Source organism: Strix uralensis, chromosome 4 (genome assembly GCF_047716275.1).
Source record: "Strix uralensis isolate ZFMK-TIS-50842 chromosome 4, bStrUra1, whole genome shotgun sequence".
Taxonomy (NCBI): Eukaryota; Metazoa; Chordata; class Aves; order Strigiformes; family Strigidae; genus Strix; species Strix uralensis.
The window spans coordinates 119,816,772-119,836,688 of NC_133975.1; the positions used below are offsets into that span (position 1 = coordinate 119,816,772).

General features: G+C 36.3%; 1 protein-coding gene across 5 annotated transcripts in view; it reads left to right on the forward strand.

Annotated features, from left to right (window-relative positions):
- Positions 1-19,917, forward strand: part of WDR25 (WD repeat domain 25) — a 70,122-nt gene that overhangs the window by 23,164 nt on the left and 27,041 nt on the right. For all 5 annotated transcript variants that reach the window (XM_074868785.1, XM_074868788.1, XM_074868784.1 and 2 more), the window contains one exon: positions 15,235-15,382. In XM_074868785.1, the coding sequence (XP_074724886.1) occupies positions 15,235-15,382 (148 nt within the window). The remainder of the gene's footprint in view (positions 1-15,234; positions 15,383-19,917) is intronic.

A 19,917-nucleotide genomic window follows, 5' to 3' on the forward strand; every position in this document is an offset into this window, starting at 1 on the left:
CACCAGTGGGCCAAGGAATAGTTATGGTGACGGCTGCACTGAGTGAAGAAAATTAAGTTGTGGTGTGTTTGGAGGGAAACTGAAAAAAAAAAAAAAAAAAAAAATTTAAAAATGGGCAAGCTGTTTTACAACTGGCTTGTTTCCTAGATAGCCACTTCAGAGCAGGATTGTCTCTATTACATTTAAACGTCAGGAATATGCTGAGGGAATACGATTTGTGTGTGCTGCTGCACACATTAAAGAACACTTAGGCTCTGTGGAAGACAGCCATCCCTATCTGTAGTGCAAACTGTTTTCTTTGTGTCAGCAGATTTTATGGGAGGCACTGCATATCCAGGGAGCCAGATGTGAATCTCTGAGAAATTCAAGGTCTTTGGGGCATCTGCCTCCTATACTTCCAGATACTAGAGAATCCCATTGTGAGTGTCCAGGAAATGCAAACATCCATAATGTAATAATCACTTGTATCTCACCATGTTATTCATTCTGTGATGCTCTTCAGCTTCCAGGATTTAACAGTATTTTTCATAGACTTCATTGTGGATAAAATGTGCCTTCAGCAATCCAGTGGAGACCCACCTGAGCAGGAATTCCTGTGGCAGAGAGGTTTGGACCTTGTGCTGCTCTCCCTTAAATGAATTGTCAGAGAGGATTATGGAAGGTAGCTTTGTGCTTGGAGTTGTTGTCTGGAGGCTCTTTAATTTACATAGGAAGTATACACTTCCAATTCACATGCAACAATTCAGTGTGCTTGTTAGAAGGCATAACATTCACAACATACATAGCACCTTGTTGCAGGGGAAGCAGGAGACTAAACCATGTAGCCAGAGACCTTTGTCACTTGGACCATAAACTTCCCTTATGTTTTCCCCATTACTTTCCCCAGTTCTTAGAGACATGTAAAAATCATTAGCTCAGTAATGGTACAAACAATTGTTATAAAGCAGAATGTTTTCCACAGGAAAAATAGGAAAGATTCTCAGTCTGGGTGACCCTGCTATAATTTGAACAAGTGGAGCCTCCTATATTGTACATTCATTCTGCTAAATAACATTTTATGGGGAAAAAATCTTGAAAAGACTTCAACCAAAGTTTATCCCTGTAGCCTTCAGGCTAGGTGTATTCTTCAGAGCAGTTTAAAAATATCCTTTATATCTTTAAATAAGCTATCACAATAAATTACCTTTTTTGGTGCTCTCTTGTCCTGGCTGAACTGATTCTTGTACAAAGTTATCTCTGGTACAGCTAAAGTTTAGTCTTATCCTCAGTGTCACTTAAATAATCAAACTGCTTGTTGTATTTCTCACAGTGTATTCCACTCTGGGAAATGAAAAGATGATCTTCTCAAGACCTTTACTGCAAGAACTTAATCAAACAGTGGGCTTGCAGCTGTCTTTTCTCTTCACCTGTTTCTGAACTCCTGCAGGATAAGGCTATTTCTGTGGCAAAAAATCAAGCTGTTAAAGCTGCTCAGCTGCCAGAGGTGGCTCTGATATTTCTTTCTCTGAAGGTAAAGATCGCTCCAGCTTGTTTCTAATTGTGTAATACAGTTTCAGTAAAATGCTACTGTAAGCTGTGGTGGGCAGTCCTGAATTAATTATTCATCTGGATATTAAAATATGTAGTCAAAATAAAGTATCTTCAAATCCATGATAACCTTAATGTATGTTTAACTTTTTTGTAGTTCCCAGCGTGCCTAGATTAGTATAGTTTTCAGAGGTTGCAGCTTCCCTGCCTTTTGGAGAGATGAGCAAGTGCTGTGTGTAATGTGACCAATTCACTTCACTTGAGGGCTGGGTACTGCAGAGTTTATGCTGAAACCAGCAGTGGAAGGAGCTATGTAGTACAGAGGATGCTGAGCTGGTCTGAGGAGTGGGCATCTCCCTCCGAGGGTATTTGCTGCCAGCTACACTGCTGTCCTGCAAGGGTCTTGCTGGCATTTAAAGGGCTCTTAGCCAACAGGGCTATGTCTAGAGTGGTCTGATATCAGTGAAGAGCAAAGTATTTTCCCAGATCTTGGAATAGAGGAAAGGGAAATGAATGCTGCTCTTACCTCTATGGCATCTTCATTCTTTTGGAATATCTCCTTTTTAAGAACAAAGAAGAACTGGAAAAACTCTAGCTGTCTGTCAGAATAAAACTCAAAACAAGGATCAGTGTACTTGGAGATCTTGATCTCATTATATGAAGGATTTGTGCTGCAAATGGATGCAGTTTTCTGGTGTCTTTTAAAATGATACATGCAACATAAAACATTTTAACAAACAACTATGTGCTTTTGCAGAAGGAATCAATGCGTTTTGAAAGTCTGTTGGTGCAATTCCCCTGAAGTTTTTAAATGAGCAGGCAAGATAAAATGGTTTCAGGAGAATTTTGTTAATAATGATGTTTTGGTTTCGAGGAAGGAAAGTAGAACTGTGAAGATTTCACTTGGCAATGTAGAAAAAATACATAAAAGTATCAAAAATAAACATGTCAGTTTTCTCTCAACTTTAATGCCATAAAGAAATGTAACCAATTAAAAAATGCTAGCAACTGCACAATGATTTTGTTTCAAACAGATTTACACCATGGGATCTACCCAACATATGAATTAAAGCTCTATTATGTATTGCCAGAAACTAAGTTGCTTTTTCACACCACTCTGTGTACCTGCCCACCTCGATTATAGTTTAAATAGATGACAAAATTTGATAGTTCTCTGGTTGTTTAATATGTCTCCTCAATTTTTAGTTTATATCCCCTGACTGGGATGGCGTTCATTCCTGTAGAGAAATTCAGATGATGTCTAAGGAACACTGAATTGTGTTAGTGCTTTTCTTTGTTGCCCACTTCCCTGGAAGTATTTTTAAACAGCAAGATCATCTTACTGAGCTTTTTAAAATATTTTATTTATAATTTATTTTATTGTTTTATATTATATATTTTATTTATTAATTTTATTTATAATTTAGTGGGGGTGGAGCCTGTGCTGCTAGTACTGTTCATTAAACAAGTAAGATACATAGGTCCTACTGCATTTAATTTGATGTTGTCACTTTTTAAATGTTGCCTTGTATTCCACTGTAATACTAAAAATAATACTAAAAATAAATGCATATTTGAAATTGTAGCCCTCTGCCCTGCTTAACAAACAAGCTTATTTGTCACACACACTGTACATGAGTAAACTTTGTGCCCCTAAAACTCAAAGCTTGGTGCCATATGCTAACTGGATGTTCACTGGAAATGCTAGAAAACAATGAACTGAAGTCAGATGGCCCATGACTGTGTTATGAAGCCCATTTAAAAAAACCCAAACAAACCAAAACCACCAAAACGCCCTTCAAACAAGGACTTGTAAATTTGTTTTATTTTCAAGTGAATATGGGAGTACTCCAGCACTTAAAAATGCTCTGAAGTTTCATTTTAAAAGCATGTCTTTAAAAAGACTACCTCAAATTTAAAAGCCTTTTGTTTAAATAGTGATCAAAGATGTTAAGAAATAAAGCAGATACTGATCCTCAAAGTATTACGACACTTAAAAAAAATAGAATGCTGCTTTATCTTGCTCTTTAATGTGGTGTTTATCATCAGATGTGCAGCATATTATGGGATACTCTCATTTGAAGAATCTAGATCTGTCTGCTATTTTATAATACTGTTGGCACTATTCAAACTCATAATTGATTTTAAGTACGTAAGTGGTTCTAGTTATTCCAGATATTGTTTAAACAGTGTGTATATATAGCTGTTTAGTACTTTGACTGTGAAACATGTATTTTATGTTGGCTGTGGAAAAATTTTTTACTTCTAAATAGTGTGGAATAATTTATTCTTCAAGGAAGATGCACTGGTTCCACATCTCACCCCCTTCCTGTCTTCAGCCTGTAATTATCAGAGTTGAAAAATCAACTACTGTTGAAGTTAATCAATTTTCATTTATTTTGGGTGAGAGGTTGAAAGCTGAAGTACCTTTATAACAAATGATAGGCCAAAGCTTGCACAGTAGCGATCATACTTCAATAATTTAATGATACTCTAAAAATATAATTTAATAAGTAGTAGTAATGTCTTAAGTCTATGATTACTGGATCCCTGGGAACACAGATTACTTCTAAGGGATCCATGAAAAGTGATTGCATTACTTGACAGTTGGTTTAAGGTGGCTGCATAGAAACCCACTGGGTGTTCATTTCAGTTCTGGAAACAGAAATAGATTGCAATCCACTTTAGTATTGCTTTTTTGGAGATGCAGTTGATTATCGCCACTTAATAGCACGTTCTCTAACAATACCCCTAAAAAACTATATCTAGTAACAAAATGTCTGGTTATTGTTCCCCTGAACCCCTCTCCCAAGTGGTGTCTGTGTCAGATTCTGCCCTGTTCATCTGTTGGAACACGTCTGCTCCACATTCAGCAGCAAGTCACTCGTGTTGTGATGTGGCTGTGCTGGTGCGTGGAGAGAGGATGCTGCTCTGTAAGCGTCGTGTGTGCTACGATGTCACAACACGCCGAGGCCCAGGCAGGTCTCTGACATGTCTCCTGTCTTTGAAACTATTAATCAGTCACTTCACTGTGGCAGAGCCATGTCGGAATAACTGCTAGATTAGATTAGCCTTGTAAGTGCATCTGCAATAACCCAAACCTTCTGCGGGGATGATTTACTCCAATTTTGAGGGAAATGTTCTTTATGGTGGAAAGTGAAGCAAAGGTTAGAGAATCTCTAGACTGAAAAGAGAAGCTATCTTCAGTGTCTAAAGGTGAAGAATCACTACATATTGACTGAATGTAAAAGTAATTTTGCAATATTTTTCCAGACCCAAATGCTTATCGTGTGGTCATAAATATATTGTCTAATTGTCCTTAACTGCATAATTATGCAGTATATGTATGAAGCCACTGATTGCTTAATCAGAAATTAATAGTGGTGTTAATATTCCCTCAGTTAGGAGGGTAAGTTATAGTAGATGCTATAACATTGAGAGATTAAAAGCCGAATTTTCAAGCTCAATCTAAAGTTTAGAGTTTATTAACCCTCCACTCTCAACTTCCATTGGCATTAATGACTATTCTCAGTGCCAACACATCTGGAAATTGGACCACTCGGATCTTAATTTGTACATAAGCAAGCAGAAGGTTAACAAACTTTAATATTGCAAATAAAAGGCACAAAATGAGGATGATGTATTATTGTGAATTAGAATGCCTCTTTTTCATGAAAATTGCATTCCTCTCTAAAATGATGGTATGACTTGTAATGAAGTAGCTTTACTGTTGAAGTTAAACATTATAATGGTCTTTTAATGGCACCTTAATGGCCTCTCTGAGGACTTGCACTGAAATAATTTTACCTTTTCATAATTGCACTTCATAATGGACTGTAGCAGCACAATTTAAGGTTTCCTTAATTCTTTCATTGATTTGTTAAATATAACAAACCCTGTAAGTTACCATTCTGTCAAATAAAGGAAGTATTAGATTTTTTTTTTGATTGTTGTATTATGTATATCTTCCACACCTAGATATTTTGTCTCTCAGTAATAAAAGATAGTAACTGATTTTCATAAAATTTTATCTGCATTGCGTAATAACAGTAATGAGTATAATGACTTGATTTGCCATCAAAGAGGAGAATTTCTCATGGTACACTATTTCATGTGTATGTGTGACTCAGAAGCTAGGTGTCATGAAGAAGTAGATTGTTACATATCCAGTGTTTATGTTATTCTGTGCAAATAGCCTGAAAGAAAGTGCCTGTTCAGTTATTGTTGTGAAGCCCAGGTGTTGAATGAAAATAGTTCACTATAAATCTGGCACAACTTCAGCTTCACAGGCACAGCTGCAGATATGCCATAATAAAAAGAAAATTTTACAGTGAGTTGCTGTGTCATGAAAGCACTCAGATATAACCTACTGAATAACTTTGAAACTTTGTTTCCATGTAAATAAAGTGGCAGACCAAGATTTCACCCTGAGCTTGTTCATACTTTGACAGTTTTATTTCAGTTCTCATCAGTTATAAAGGTAAACATCCTTTATAAATGAACTAATTCTAATCTGCAGCTTCAGTTTATAAAGGCAGCAGGGGCTATTTCTGAATAATTATGTAATACTCTAGCATTTATTTACTTTAATTGAGCATTTAAATATGTTATTAGTATTCTGATATTTCACGTTGCAACATTTATGCATGTATTACTTGTCAGTGTTTAGGAACATTTTATCTTGAACCGAAATGTGTGTGTATGTGCTGTCCAAACAACTGGAAGGGAAGGCCTCCTTCTGAGAGGGTTGCAAAATGCTGGAGGATTGAGCTTGCTTGTCTAGAAACTGCATGTAATTAACAGGGGGAGAATACTGAAAACCTCTAAATCAAAATAATGTCTTGTCCCAGCTATCCTTCCTGTCTGTCTTTCCGTAATTCCAGACATGAGTAACATCCAAGAAATAAGAATTCACTAGTGTCCATGTTTTCTTTACTTTTTCCATTTCCGAATCAAGGGGATGCAAAAAGCTATTTGCAGGTGAGATCAGTATGTCCTGAGAAAAATATAGCACGTGGGTTAAAACCTTAGCTTTTGATACAATGGCCATGTACAATTTACAAATTCTCTAATAGAAATATCTATGAAATGTTTGTCAGTCTTGTTCAGTCTTTTACCTTTACACTTTTTTTTAATAATTTACATCTTAAGAGTTCTGTTTGCCAGTTTTGACTTGAAAGGCTCCCATGGAGGCTACATTAAATATTTATATTGGCAAAAAGCCAGCCAATTTGTATACTTTAAAACTATTTATGTTTCTAGTTTTGATTGGCTGATTAGATTTTCCTTGTGCTACAAGTTAGTTTTTGAAATATGGAATCATTAGGTGTATTTCCAAGAGTAGATGGCCAACAAACAAGCTTAGGTTAAGTGTACTAGATCTCATTATTTAAGCTTTACCAAGAGCATTCCCTTATTGTATTAATCAGATGGATAGCTCTTGACATCGTGGTGTGGTGGTTTTGTTTTTACAGAATTCTATTTTACTTCTCTTGTGTCTCCCTTTGTCAGTTGAAAATGTCAATATTTTATTTTAGTCCATTAATGTTTTCTTAAAATAATTTTGTAGGATGCTGGCAGATCAAAGTACACTTTTGATTAGGTTTTTATTTTCCTGTTAATGGTAAAACCACCCAAATGAAGCTTCACAATTAACAATTATGGAGCCTTCCTTGGAGAAAAGGCTGCTGAGTTTCTGTCGGAGGGAAGATTAAAATAAAACACACCAAATAATTGGAAATGTATTTCATAGGCAAGCTTAGTATGCCTGTGTGCTGCCTCTTGAAGCTAAACATAGTGCTTGTACTTAACTCAGCCTTTGCTGGATTCACTAGGATTAAAGCTTGTTGACATGTTTGCAAATCAGTTTTTGTATCACCAACTGGTTTCTAGTAGTACTGCTAACTTGGTTAGCATTATGCTACCAGTATTATAACTTAAAATGCTTCTGCCTGGATAAAGCCCCCTACAAAATAAGAGCTATCTTAAAATCTAATGTACTGTTCTATTTTTTTTTTGCAAAAGGGAAGATTTCCCACCTCATTGGTTTGATAAATGTACTTGAAACATGTTGATATTATGGTTTCTGGTGAAAGAAAAAAAAATGAAGTGAGACCTTATGCTGGCTGTCTCAGTTAATTGAATTTATTATATTTTGCTACTTTCCATTCTCCTTGTTCTACGGTAATGAGGGTAGTCTAGTAATAAACTATCCAAATGCGAGTTCTCATTCAGGTACTAAAGCAAGAATAAAGTTGGCACTTTTTTATCAGTCACTAGTCCTGTGCTTTGGGTTAGTAAGAAAATCGTGTTTTGAGTTATGTCTACTGCAAGAAGAAAGTTAGTGGAAACCTGTAAGTGCTTGCTTAAATGGCAGCATTAATATATACTACTTACACCGTGTCTAGATTAGGAAGATGGATGTCATTTAAAATATGTTCCCTAGCACACTCTTACACATTCCTGGAGCAAGTGTTCGACACATCTGAAAATGTGTTAGCTTTATCTAGCTTCACAGAATCCTGCTGGAAAACTTTTTTGGAACATGTGATTAACAAATTAAGCTGGTATGGCCAAAATGTCATCAATCGTAGTCTATATAACAATCTGAACATCTATTTACATCTTTCATAATTGTATGAAAATAAGTTTATTAACACTTAGAGGTTATACACTAGGCTAGACCTTAGCTCATAGTTTTTCCTGGACCTTAGCTGTTAGTTTTTACACAGTTTAACTGCATGTTTAGACAAAAGAGTGCAAAGACAGTGATCCATTCTGTAATTCTTTCAACAAATTTTACCTTCTACTAAAACTATAATATTGAGCTCACTGTTTTAAGAAGACACTAATTGAAACAACAATGAAACATTCTAAATCTTCCTGTAGTTACTCTAGGAATTTATACATATTATGTTACATGCCTATTCAAGATCAGATTTTTTTTTTCAGTCATGCAGTGGCTGGAGAGGCCTACCTATGCACTCAACTAGGCACACCTACCAATTCCAATGCTTGGCTATTCATTGCTTTTCAGCTATTTTCCTGTCTTTCTCTTGCCTCAGTTCTATGAACAAAAGAATGTACCTGTTTATAGGAGTCACTTCTTGTCCTTACTGCCATTGGTTAGAGATATCCAAGGGGCACTTTTAACTCTTGCAATCCTGTCCAAATCTTCACCTCATCCAAGTGGGGAATCTTGAAGAAGCGGCAGCAAATACCTTTTTGTAATTTTTCCATGGGACTACTTCTGCCCTCTGGCACATTGACTTTCGAAGAAACTTTTAAACTACAGTTTTGAGCCTGATTTGCAAACTAGAAAAGACATGATTTTCTGTAGATAGTGTGGGACTTCCTTCTTTATTTATTAGAAATTGCAGTATTTAGATATTGACGAGATCAGAGAAGCAGTATGGTTCAGGGAGTACCATTCTCTTGAATCGATGCATATTAACAGATACATGTTCAAATTTCAGAGACAAATTCCATTCTGCAGTTAAAAAAAAAAAGATTTTTTTCTTTTTTTTTTCTCCTTGAGACACACCAGGGAACAATGTTATTCCAAAAAGGGAAAGGAGAGGGTCATGTCTCTTCAGCTTCACAAGTCCGTGGAGCAATCTGAGCATGTGTTGGAAGAGAGCAGAATATGTTCTAGTCAAAGCATAGTAGTAATTCTTCATGCTTCCTGTAACTCAGTACTCTCCCACATCATCCTTGAACAGGGCTGTTTCTTAAATGCCATCTTTTTATTTAGATTAATCAAGAAGTTGGAAACGATTTCTTGCTGTCGTTCATGTAGTAGGAGCCATTGACAGAGGAAGTTGGTATTTACAGACAAATGGCACAACTTGGTTAAATTGAGGGGGAAGAGTTCTGTTATTTTAGTATGGATTTTATGTTGAAATTAAGTTGAATCGATCCATTTAAAAAATCTTTAATTTTGTTATGCATCCTTCAGAAATTCTTGTTTAGTATTCTTGATTGGCTCTGCTGCAGTTCCTTTATGCATGCAAATTCAAAATGCGTACAACTTAATTCCTGATACTTTCTTCCAACCTCTAATTTATCACAATTAAATCATTGTTCTTGGGTTCACTGTGCAATTAGTGACTGTCTGTTTGAATAGATGCACCTTTCTCTTTCTAAAAGTAAGTCTGCTATATTTTCTTTTCTGCAATCTAATTTGCTTGGAGGCAAGCGCATTATAGATAGTCATAGAATGACAGTAGAAGAGATGTGCTCAATTCCTTATTTATCAGTCTTCATATGCTTGATGAGTTCTCACATTACTTTGGTTACTCTGCTGTCACTTTTTTTTCTAGGAATGAATACCTAGTTTGGATGGTCAATAAGATGAAGGCCTTTATTTTGTATCCTATGAGCTGGTTGATAGCATAGCAGACCCCTGAACATTCTTCTGTGGTTGCTATTTACTTGTGTATCAAGTGCTTACCCTCTTCTGTTTTCTTTTGTGACTTGCCAAAAGAGTTTTTATTATCTTCAACCCAAAGTACTTTATTTTCAGGGGCTGTTTTCCTGAAAGCTTTCAGTCAGAAAATAGGATCTGGAAAGATATAATCTATAATAAATGTCATCTGTTATATTGTTTAGTGGCTTATATGATTTGTGAACTTTTGATCTCGAGGTTGAGGAGGTCTGGTTATGCTACCTAAAATGCTGATTACAGTATTTTCACCATGTTCCTAAGCTATACAGGAAAGCAAGGAACTTCTGAAGCCTTTTTTATTTCCAAATATTATGAAAGATGTGAAAGAGCAATTGAATTACAACATGCCTTAGAGAAAGTAAAAGAAAATTGCTTTTGTAAAGAAATCTCTAGTAATTTTGTCACTTGGCTGTTTGTCACTGCCATTTTGGCCCCATATATTAATCCTAGGAGATAACTTTGTAATCACTATACTTTCTATAATATGAGAAGAAATGAAATGAAAGCAGTTAATGGAAAAGAAATGGAAAGGCAATGTTATAAATAGTAAAGAAGAGAAGACTAAGAACTAGTAGTGTAATATGAACCAGCTTGACACATTAAAGCCAATTTTAATAAAACTGGAAAAAATGCAATTAAAGTGTTCACGATATCTTAATGCCAGAAAGGCATTGAAGAAAATCTTTGAAAGTAACTAGCTAATTTCAAAGCTTTGAGTCTTGGCTGTTTATTTATTTCAAATATTGGAAAATTCATTAGTTTACAATTGTAGATTTAGGGGAGGCAATACAGTACTATGTGCCTTTTTCCTAATAACAGTTGCAGATTTTATTGTTTTTGGGATGCTTTATAAGGGGAAAGGATGGACCGGTTACTGTTTATAATGTAAAACATTGCTTGAATATGTAGCAATAAGCAGTATTTTCAGAGTAGCAGGCTGAAGTGTGTGCTTTTAACTTTTTAGCTCAGCAATTAAAATCACATCTGACATTACAAGATAAAAGAGCAGCCTCAGGTTTAATGAGAATTTAGTATTTCATCTAGAAATAATACCGAATTCTTGTAAGAGTTGAATTTTGAAGTCAAGCAACAACACTTAAACAACTGATCTCTTGGTAAAAATAATTGAATATAAATCTGTCTTCCTTTGACAGATGCATGATAGATCTAGTCCTATAATACTTGATGCACATGTTTAAATACCTATGAAGGAAGATATATCTCAGCCTGTGTATTTTTTAATGAGCTGTTCCCCCTGCCCAGGTAATTTATTATGTACTAAATATGTAAGCCTTTATTCCATGTAAATCTATGATTTTATTTTATAAACCTTTATTTTAAAGGTATTTATTGCCAGTTATGCTTAAAGTTCAGCCTTTGGTATTTAAAATAAAACTTTCTAAATAGTTCTAACACACTTAATTTCTTAAAAACACTTTGAAATTAAAACTGTAGTTGTTAACAACCATGACTTTTTAAATTACAGTGTTGTGGCCTTTGCTTTCAGCCTTAAACTTCTTGGATGCAAATCCTTCTTCTGAGCTCATATGTGGATGCCACTCAGAAGAATGAGTTTGGGATCCTTTTCTGGTAAAGAGTCTGTAATTCATCTTCCTTTTTGGCAGAGAAGGCATGATCAACAACTTCACTCACTTGAAATAGGAAGTTTTTAATGGCCCTAATTCCTAGGGGAGTCTCTTGTCCTTTAATTGCCTTATTTTCAGTTCTGCACACCGTTTTTTGTTTCTTGATATGCAATGGCTCACCTTTATATGACTCTCTGTGGGCATGGCTGCATCTCTTAAGTGATTGCTGAAGAGCTAACTATAAATACCAAATACCACTTCTTGCAAATAGTAAGTAGAGCTTCCCTTTTCCTCTGGAAGATGAATATTGAAACTTAGAACTCTGAAATTGTTCTCCAGGGGATGCACTGCACCGTATCCTCCTTGCAGCAGGGCACACGCTAATGTATCAAAGTTACACTGAGCTAAATTCACCAGATATGAGACTTGAAGGAAAATCCTGGGCAGGTCATATGGAACCATACCTAGGATTGGATATGCCCAGATGAAGCTTGCAGGGCATTGCCACTGCACAGCAGGACAGGGTCTGCCATCTTCTTCTGCTGCCTTGTTTGACTTCTCTTTCTGCTGTGAAGCCACAGCAGAAGTGGCACCTCTCAGCATTATTTAAAAGCACATTTGTGGGCTCCAGTGAATTTGCATTGGACCACATCTTGATGGAGGTCTGTCCTAACTCTTCTGTCTGAACTGACAGCTTGTACTGGGCATTAACTGTGAGGTTTGGTAGCAGGGGCTGCAGGGGTGGCCTGTGTGGGAGGAGGTTGTGAGCTGCCCTGGGCTGCTACGGCTGGTTCCGGCTTGCTCAGAAATGGATGAAAACAGTTCACTGTGGGCCAAAACTTCAGAGGAGCGTGTGGTGCCTCTCTTCACGCATATTGAAGAAAGGGGAAAGCCACAAGGACACATCTGCGGAAACATGAGGACGTGTGAGGACACACAGAAGGCAATGGGAGGAGATAGGGGAAGAGATGTGCGTTTGGAGAGAGGGAGCAGAGGAGCAGTAAGAAGCAACAAATAGCAGGTGAGAAGAGTAAGGTGCAAGGAGAGGCAACAAGAAACCTCTAGGCCCTGACCCCAGCCTCCTGCAATGGCTGTTGTCTCACTGAAGGGATGTGGAAGGGACCAAGCAGAACACCCAGTGAAAAAAGGTGAAACTGGTGTGAGAGTAGGGGAGGAGAAGCGCTGGACTTACGGGGGCCTGGGGAGGGAAGGTGCTGCCCTAAGTGCTTGTATAACTCATGATCTTTTTTCCTCAATACCTGAATCTGTAATTAAAAGTTTATGTTAATTGGCAATAAACTAAGTGAATTTCCTCAGTCAAGACTGCCTTGTCCATGCAGCTCTAACTCCCGAAGGCATTGCAACACTGCCATTATCTGAGCAAAAAGAGCTGATGGAAGGCGTAACAGTGGAGAGAAATGTGGTATTCGGTAACTTGTCCCTTGTGTGTGGTCAGTGGTCTCTTCCACGAGAGTTGATTGTTTGTTCCGTTTTATATAATGGAGAGAAACGTGCAGCTTTAGGCATGTGCTTTTTCCATTTATACAGCTTTTTTTAATCAAGCGGGAACTCAGAAGTGCTCTTGAACTTGCTTTACTTCATCCTTCTTGTGAAAATTGAGTTTTCATACTTAATCACTAAAACATGACAGAAAAATATCTGAAGCATGTACTACCTGTTTTTCCTTTCATCTTGATTCATTCATTAGCTTCCTCGTATTAAAAGCCGTCTAAGACACAGTTAACCCTTTTTTAATACTGTGAAGCTTGAAATGATCATTAAAACTCATTAAAGCAGAGAAACTTAATTTCAAAAGCAGTTCAATATTAAAATTTTCCTGATTCCTTTTCTTGTGAATAGGGTAGAATACTTAGGGTATGGCCATCACGGTTCCAGTCTTAACTGACTATTCAAGTAATTAATGATAATTGGTTGCTTTGCATTGCAGAACTGCGCTCTGTTCTAGAAGATAGTTTGATGAAATAATTTTCTATAATGGAATGTTGTCTTCTGAGTGTGGACTATATAATAATGATATTGTCAGTGAGTCCTTTTTGTCCAGTAAGAAGAAAATATAATTGAAGATAAAAATACATTACCAAAAGTCTTGCTTTTTTCTCCCCTTTACATTCTCCTGTACTGTGAATTGTGCTGTTGCCACAAGAAAGCAAACATCTACTTATCTTTTCTGATTTACCGAGTTGTTTTGTTTTTAACATCCTTTAAAATGCACAAACATGCAGTCAGTTTTATTTTGGTACTATCTTCAGTGCTCTTGTGGTGGCATACATGAAGGTTTAATTTGATCTCACTTTAAAAAAAGTCGTTTTTTTGTATTCTGTTAATTGCCTAGTCTGTTCCCAACATTAGATAAACATTTTTACAATTGAGAAATTGATTAGAATAGAAAAAAATCAGAATAACCTTCTAAGCTCATAGGCAGTGTTGTTTTCATCCTGCCGGTTTTTGCACGATGAAAATGACTCATCTCAAAGAGAAGTACCATGTAGTAAAATAGTGACTTTACAGCAATAAACTGCCTTGGGTTTACTGAAACGGCAATAAAACTATCATGAAACACTGTCAAAGTGTTGATTTATTTGTACCACTAGTATTAGAAGTAATAAAATGTAGGATTTACTGGTATGGTTATAGCATTTGTTACGCATTTTGTTAGACAACTCAACAGGTATTATATTGTATCGTACAATCATAAGATATTTTATAATCTAGCTTTTACTGAAGCAGAATATTCATAGGAATAGTGAGCATAAGTGAGCAGGCTGGATCTTTATATGGGTCATTTGTTGCTAAACTTCTAATTTTATCTTAAAACTATGACAAAAGGAGCACCATGAGAAGGATGTGCTTTTGATTATTGTGAACTATATTCAGTAACTGAAATTGTAATTCAGACTAGTTCTATTTTCTACAATATTTTATTTGGTAACAATTGCCTTTTTCTTTAAAAATTATTTAAAAAATATGAGCAGAACTACTTATGTTCTGAAAATATTAGTTGTTAAATACTTTTAAAAAATTGGATAACTAGTAGAATAGGATTTTCAGAAGTGCTCAGCATGAATCTAATTCTGTCCAGAAGAAACTGAAAAATGAGAGGATTTAGACCAGTCCTTAGAAATCTCCATGTAGCTGCATGATGATATTCTTATCTGTCTTCTCAGGGAAGTTAAGGTAAAATTCTACCTAAAATTACAAACTGAGTGAGAAATATGATAATAGCCTATCTATAGGCAGATGTGAAAGCTGTAATCTGCTAGGATTCCTCTTACTTGATGGAAAGCAAGATATGATAGAGACAAAAATTTGGAAAAAAAATTATTTAAAGGGAAAATGTATTTTGATACATCCCAGCACAGAGGTAGGACAGCATTATGAATGGAAAAGTATAACACGAATTGCCACTGAGGAAATGTAGACATTTCAAGAAATAATACAAGTCATAAAAATGTATTACTGATTTGTACTTTGTTAATAAAATTCCCTAATTCTAATCAACCATGCAATTATTTCAAACAGATTTTTACAGCTTAGCAGATACAACTTCGGAATGCAAAGCCTTCTCAGCCATGATGATTTGCTACAGCTACTTATCAGTACCGTGAAAAAAATACTGTGATTCTTTACAAAGTTGTCCTTATCTTTCTTTTCAAGGTATGGGATGCTGTAGATACAGGCTGCTGTTTAAAAACTTACTCCTGTCACTCCTGTGCTGTTCGAGCTGCCTGTTGGTCATCTTGTGGAAGAAGGATCCTCAGTGGAGGCTTTGATTCCATGCTGCATTTAACAGATGTAGAAACAGGTAAAGGTCATGTAAGGGTGCGTTATAGCCCTATCTTTATTGAGTACAGATAACTTTGGATCTCGTTAGCTTTATCCTTTCTTCTAAAAATATAGATAAAATCTATAGATCAAAGTTAGAATTCTTGAAATATGTCTTCACTACAAAAAAAATGATCTCAGCAATTAAGGGTAGTTGGAGATATTTAAGAAAACTGAAATACCTTTAACTTCATGATCACATGTAATTTCTGTTGTCAGACACTGCACAGATGAATAGAATGAAATGTGTATTTTTTGTGCTGTCATCGTTCATTAAAGCATTTGAAGAGCCTCTTAAGGCAGACTTCAGTGACATTTATACATATGGTTAATTTAAACAGGCTTGTACCTCATTCTCAATTGGGTTGGTTTTAAGTTTGTGTTTAAAGTTAATTAGGTAATTTTTTTTCTTCTGAATAGGACCTTAATTAGGTGTATAGGAACTTAAATTCTGGTGTGAAACCTTGAGACTGAACCTGTGTTGCTTTGATGCAGTTGTGAATTTGATTTGGGATTTGATTGTTATGACCTCAACAACTAATTTCCTGGATGCTGTCTCTCCTCATGTCTCCTTCACAAACTAAAATACTTCTAGCAGCTATATTTCTTCTCTCCTTTACCTATGTTATCAGCGTTCATACAGCAGCATTCATTGGGGCTGTGCATAATAGGACACCTCTGTGTGCGTATAAATGAAGGATTAAGCCTAAATTGGTACCTTGTCAACTAAAGAGATGCAATTTAATTTTTCCACTTAATTTATTTTTAAATGTTTAAATCCTGTAAAGTTGCAATTTTTTTTGTAAGTCTACAAAAGAAATCCTTACAAAAATTAGAAGCAGTTCTTGTCTAGGAGGGGTTTCTCTTACGTAAAAGTATGAAGTACATTGTATGTGAATATCTGAAGAGCAGAAGTCCTATTCAGATGAACTGGGAAAGTGGCCAAGGAAATTTGTGAATATTGTTCACATGAAAGGAAGATTCTTTTCCATGCTTGAAGAATTTATTTTTCTCAGCATTTGTCATACCAGAAATATTTAAATTCAGTGATGGCTGGAAGGGAACTGTTGTAGTTTGGGGATGTAAAACATGTGACACAGTTACAGAATATTGATGTTTAAAGAATATTTGGGTTTTGTAATGGGGAAAAGAGCTTTATATATTTGATGTAGTAGCAGTACATGAGGTTAATATAGCAAGTCATTAATTTGTCAGACTTCTTGTCTTTTTTATTATTTATTTTCAGTCTCATTGCAGCAACCTCATTTCTAGTCTCATATCTACCTGAATTTTACTAATCCAAGTAGATTTAATTTTGACTATAATGCTTACAAATTCTAAATAGAATGGCTACCTTCTGTTACGGAGGCTCTCAAATAAACAAACAGCAACCTAAAATAAAAAATTTATTATCAACATAATTAACTAGCCCTCTGCAACCATTCAACAGCAGATTCGAATGCCCGTGAGAGAACAAAACACCGCTTCCTAGAGTTTAACAACAACCCAGAACGCTCTATCACAGAACAACCTAGGGTTTAATGACAACCCAAAATGCTCTATCACTCACCTAACAAGTGAGGACTCTCAACCTTGAGGAACTTCTCAGGGCAGCGTCCTGACCCAAGTAACCTCAAGGAGTTTCCTTGGGCAGCGTCCCGACCCAAGGGGAGAGTCCTCAACCACAGCGTGCTGCTCCAGGGGGGACTAGCGCAAAATGGCTCCCCCAAGGGTCTCCATTTATACCTGAGCTGAATCTGATCCGTGGTCAGTAGTGGCTCCCGTTGGCCAAATGTCCCAACTACTGTGAAGCCCTGGGAACAAGGGCATGGAAAAAGGAAATCAATAGCTGCTACACTTCAGCAGCCAAGAAGCCCTATTTTCATCGGGGTTGGGGTGTGCACCTGCTACGCCTTCTTAATGGGATTCATAGCAGTAGAATAGATTTTATATGCCTGAGTCATTTGAAGGGACTACTGTGGGGAAATTAATTTTATAAAATCGTAGAACAAATTCCAAAGATATGTGATTTTAATCATATAATTTAGTTTCTAACATCTCTTTGATGTAACTATCCAGTAATGGGATAATAGTCTGGATTAAGTTGACTGTAGTGGTTCATTTGAAAAAAGGCATTTCTAGTGTTTTAGGCAATGGCAACAATAACAAATTATATTTACTTATTTTTCAAAACAGATAAGCTTATAAGTGGTTCTTTCCTTACTGACGTGTGAGTTATGTAGTTTTTCTAACTACTTAAATAAACTGTATGTGTAAAGGCAAAAGGGATGCTTATAATCCTTGAAAATACCAGATATTCATTATTACCTTATTTCAAGGACACAGGATTCCTTGTAGCTCCTGTGAACTGCGGTTGTAATGTGGATGTTTGGACCTGGCTTTCAGTGATACACATCTCATTTGGAAAAGTATGATATGAGTGATCGGAATTTTATTCTGATTTCCTACCCATGCATGCCAGTTTCTGATTTCCTTCCCTGTTGTAAAGTTACTCTTTTTTTTTTTTTCATACATTTCAGTCAATTATTTTCAGAGAAACAGGGCAAGCAGTTTGCCTCTGGAATCCAAATCAATGTGATATAAAAAGCCTCATTTCCATTTGAAAAACACTAAGGCAGCTATAAGATTTTGATTTACATTAGTTCACTGAATCATTCATTCCTCCTCACTCTTCATCAGTGCTGAGATGATTTCTTCTTTGATTAACTTCAGATAGATGTTAGAACTGTTCCTTCACAGAGAACTTTTAGACACTTTTTTGGACTTTGGTCTTAATTATCCATTGCTAGACTGAACTAACTACCAGTGTGTTTCAGTGCAGTAAATGCATGTTGGTGGGATTTTATAAATAAAAATGCTGTCTTTAAGGCTCTATGCTCTTGTGTCTTGTGCGTGTTGCTCTGGTTCAACATTTTTCTAGTCAAGTTTACTAAAGTCTAATATTTCTTTGTTTTCAATATAGATTTTATATATTACATCTATGTTATAAAAATTGCTACATGGCCTTCACCAAAAAAAACCTAACTGTTTGAAGAGAATTACTTTTAAAAGTTTAGGAAAGGTTGAAAATACAGCTTAGTACATGCATGGTATTGGGCTGCTCAGTTGGGAGTGTTTTGTCATTTTGTGTTATTTTTCTGTTAGGAATGTAGTTTCTGCCCTATTAAATCAAATTTGTAGTGCGTAGACCCAGTTAATTGTTTGTTCTGGGTCTGATGACAGCTAGTTATGAGATTCTTCAAAGGAATATGCCAGCATTGTGGTAACAAACAGTGCTTGAATAAATTCTCCAGGAAATTTTGTTTCTAAGATTGGACTTAAGTTTGGGTATCCCTTGTCCTAGGATATGGCATTTTCTGGAGTGATTTCTTTTTCTTTTAATCTTTGTGGTCTGAACAACATCAGAATAGACACAAACACTGAAATCTCATTAATCACAAAGCAGAATTTTTGTTGTTTTTGGCATAGAAATCCTGATTCAAGGGTGGAAGACACATCCATGACAGCTTATTCTGCAGTTTTACACCATCAAACCTCTTCCCCTTGTCAAGTGTATTTAATTAAAGTTCTTATATATAAGAAGATCTAAGATGCTGCAAGCAGGAAAAATGGGCTGATAGGATCCTCATGAAGTTCAACAAGGGAAGCGCAAAGTCCTGCATCTGGAATGGAGTAATCCTGTGCAGCAAAACAGGCTGGTTAAACTGTCTAGAAAGTGGCTTTGCAGAAAAATACCCAGAGGTCCTGGTGCTGAATGTGAATCAGCAGCGTTTTCTTGCAGCATAGGTGGTCAACTTCATTAACTTCATCCTGGGCCAGATTAGCAAGTGTTTACCTAGTACACAGAGAAGATGATTCCAGGCTCTTCTCAGAGATGTGTGTCTCTCAGAGATGAGAGGCAAAGGAGAAATGTAAGAACACAGGAAGCTTTTTGGCTCAACTCAGGGGTCACCAAAGACTAAAACAGGCTGTCCAGAGAGGCTGTGGAGTCTCTGTATTTGGAGAGACTCAGAAGTTCAGTGGACAGACCCTGAAGTAACCTGCTGCGGCTGGACCTGCTTTGAGTAGGGGTTTGGACTAGATGACCCCTGGAGGTACAACCTACATGATTTGTTCATGCTATGATGAACAGGGAAAGAGAAAAATTCAAATTATTGAGGTGCAAGGAGTTCACTTGTCCTGGTTTGGTGAAAATAGATGCTGTTGCACAAGTCTTCTTTTTCTAAATTAATTTTTTATAGACCATCATTTATTATCTTAAATGGTCATCTATTGTCCTAACACCAAGATATCAAGCTGAGACTGTCCACAAATATGGTTTTCTTGAAAACTGTTGTACGTATTCAGAGTATGGCTCTGATCCAAAATATGCATAAAATGTTTAAGGAACTCGTGTTTATTTGTGCATCATTCACCTGAGTGATTCTGTAGCTACAGTTTGCATGAGGCAAGTTCAGTACTGCAGTATGGGGTTTCATAAATATTAGTAGATCC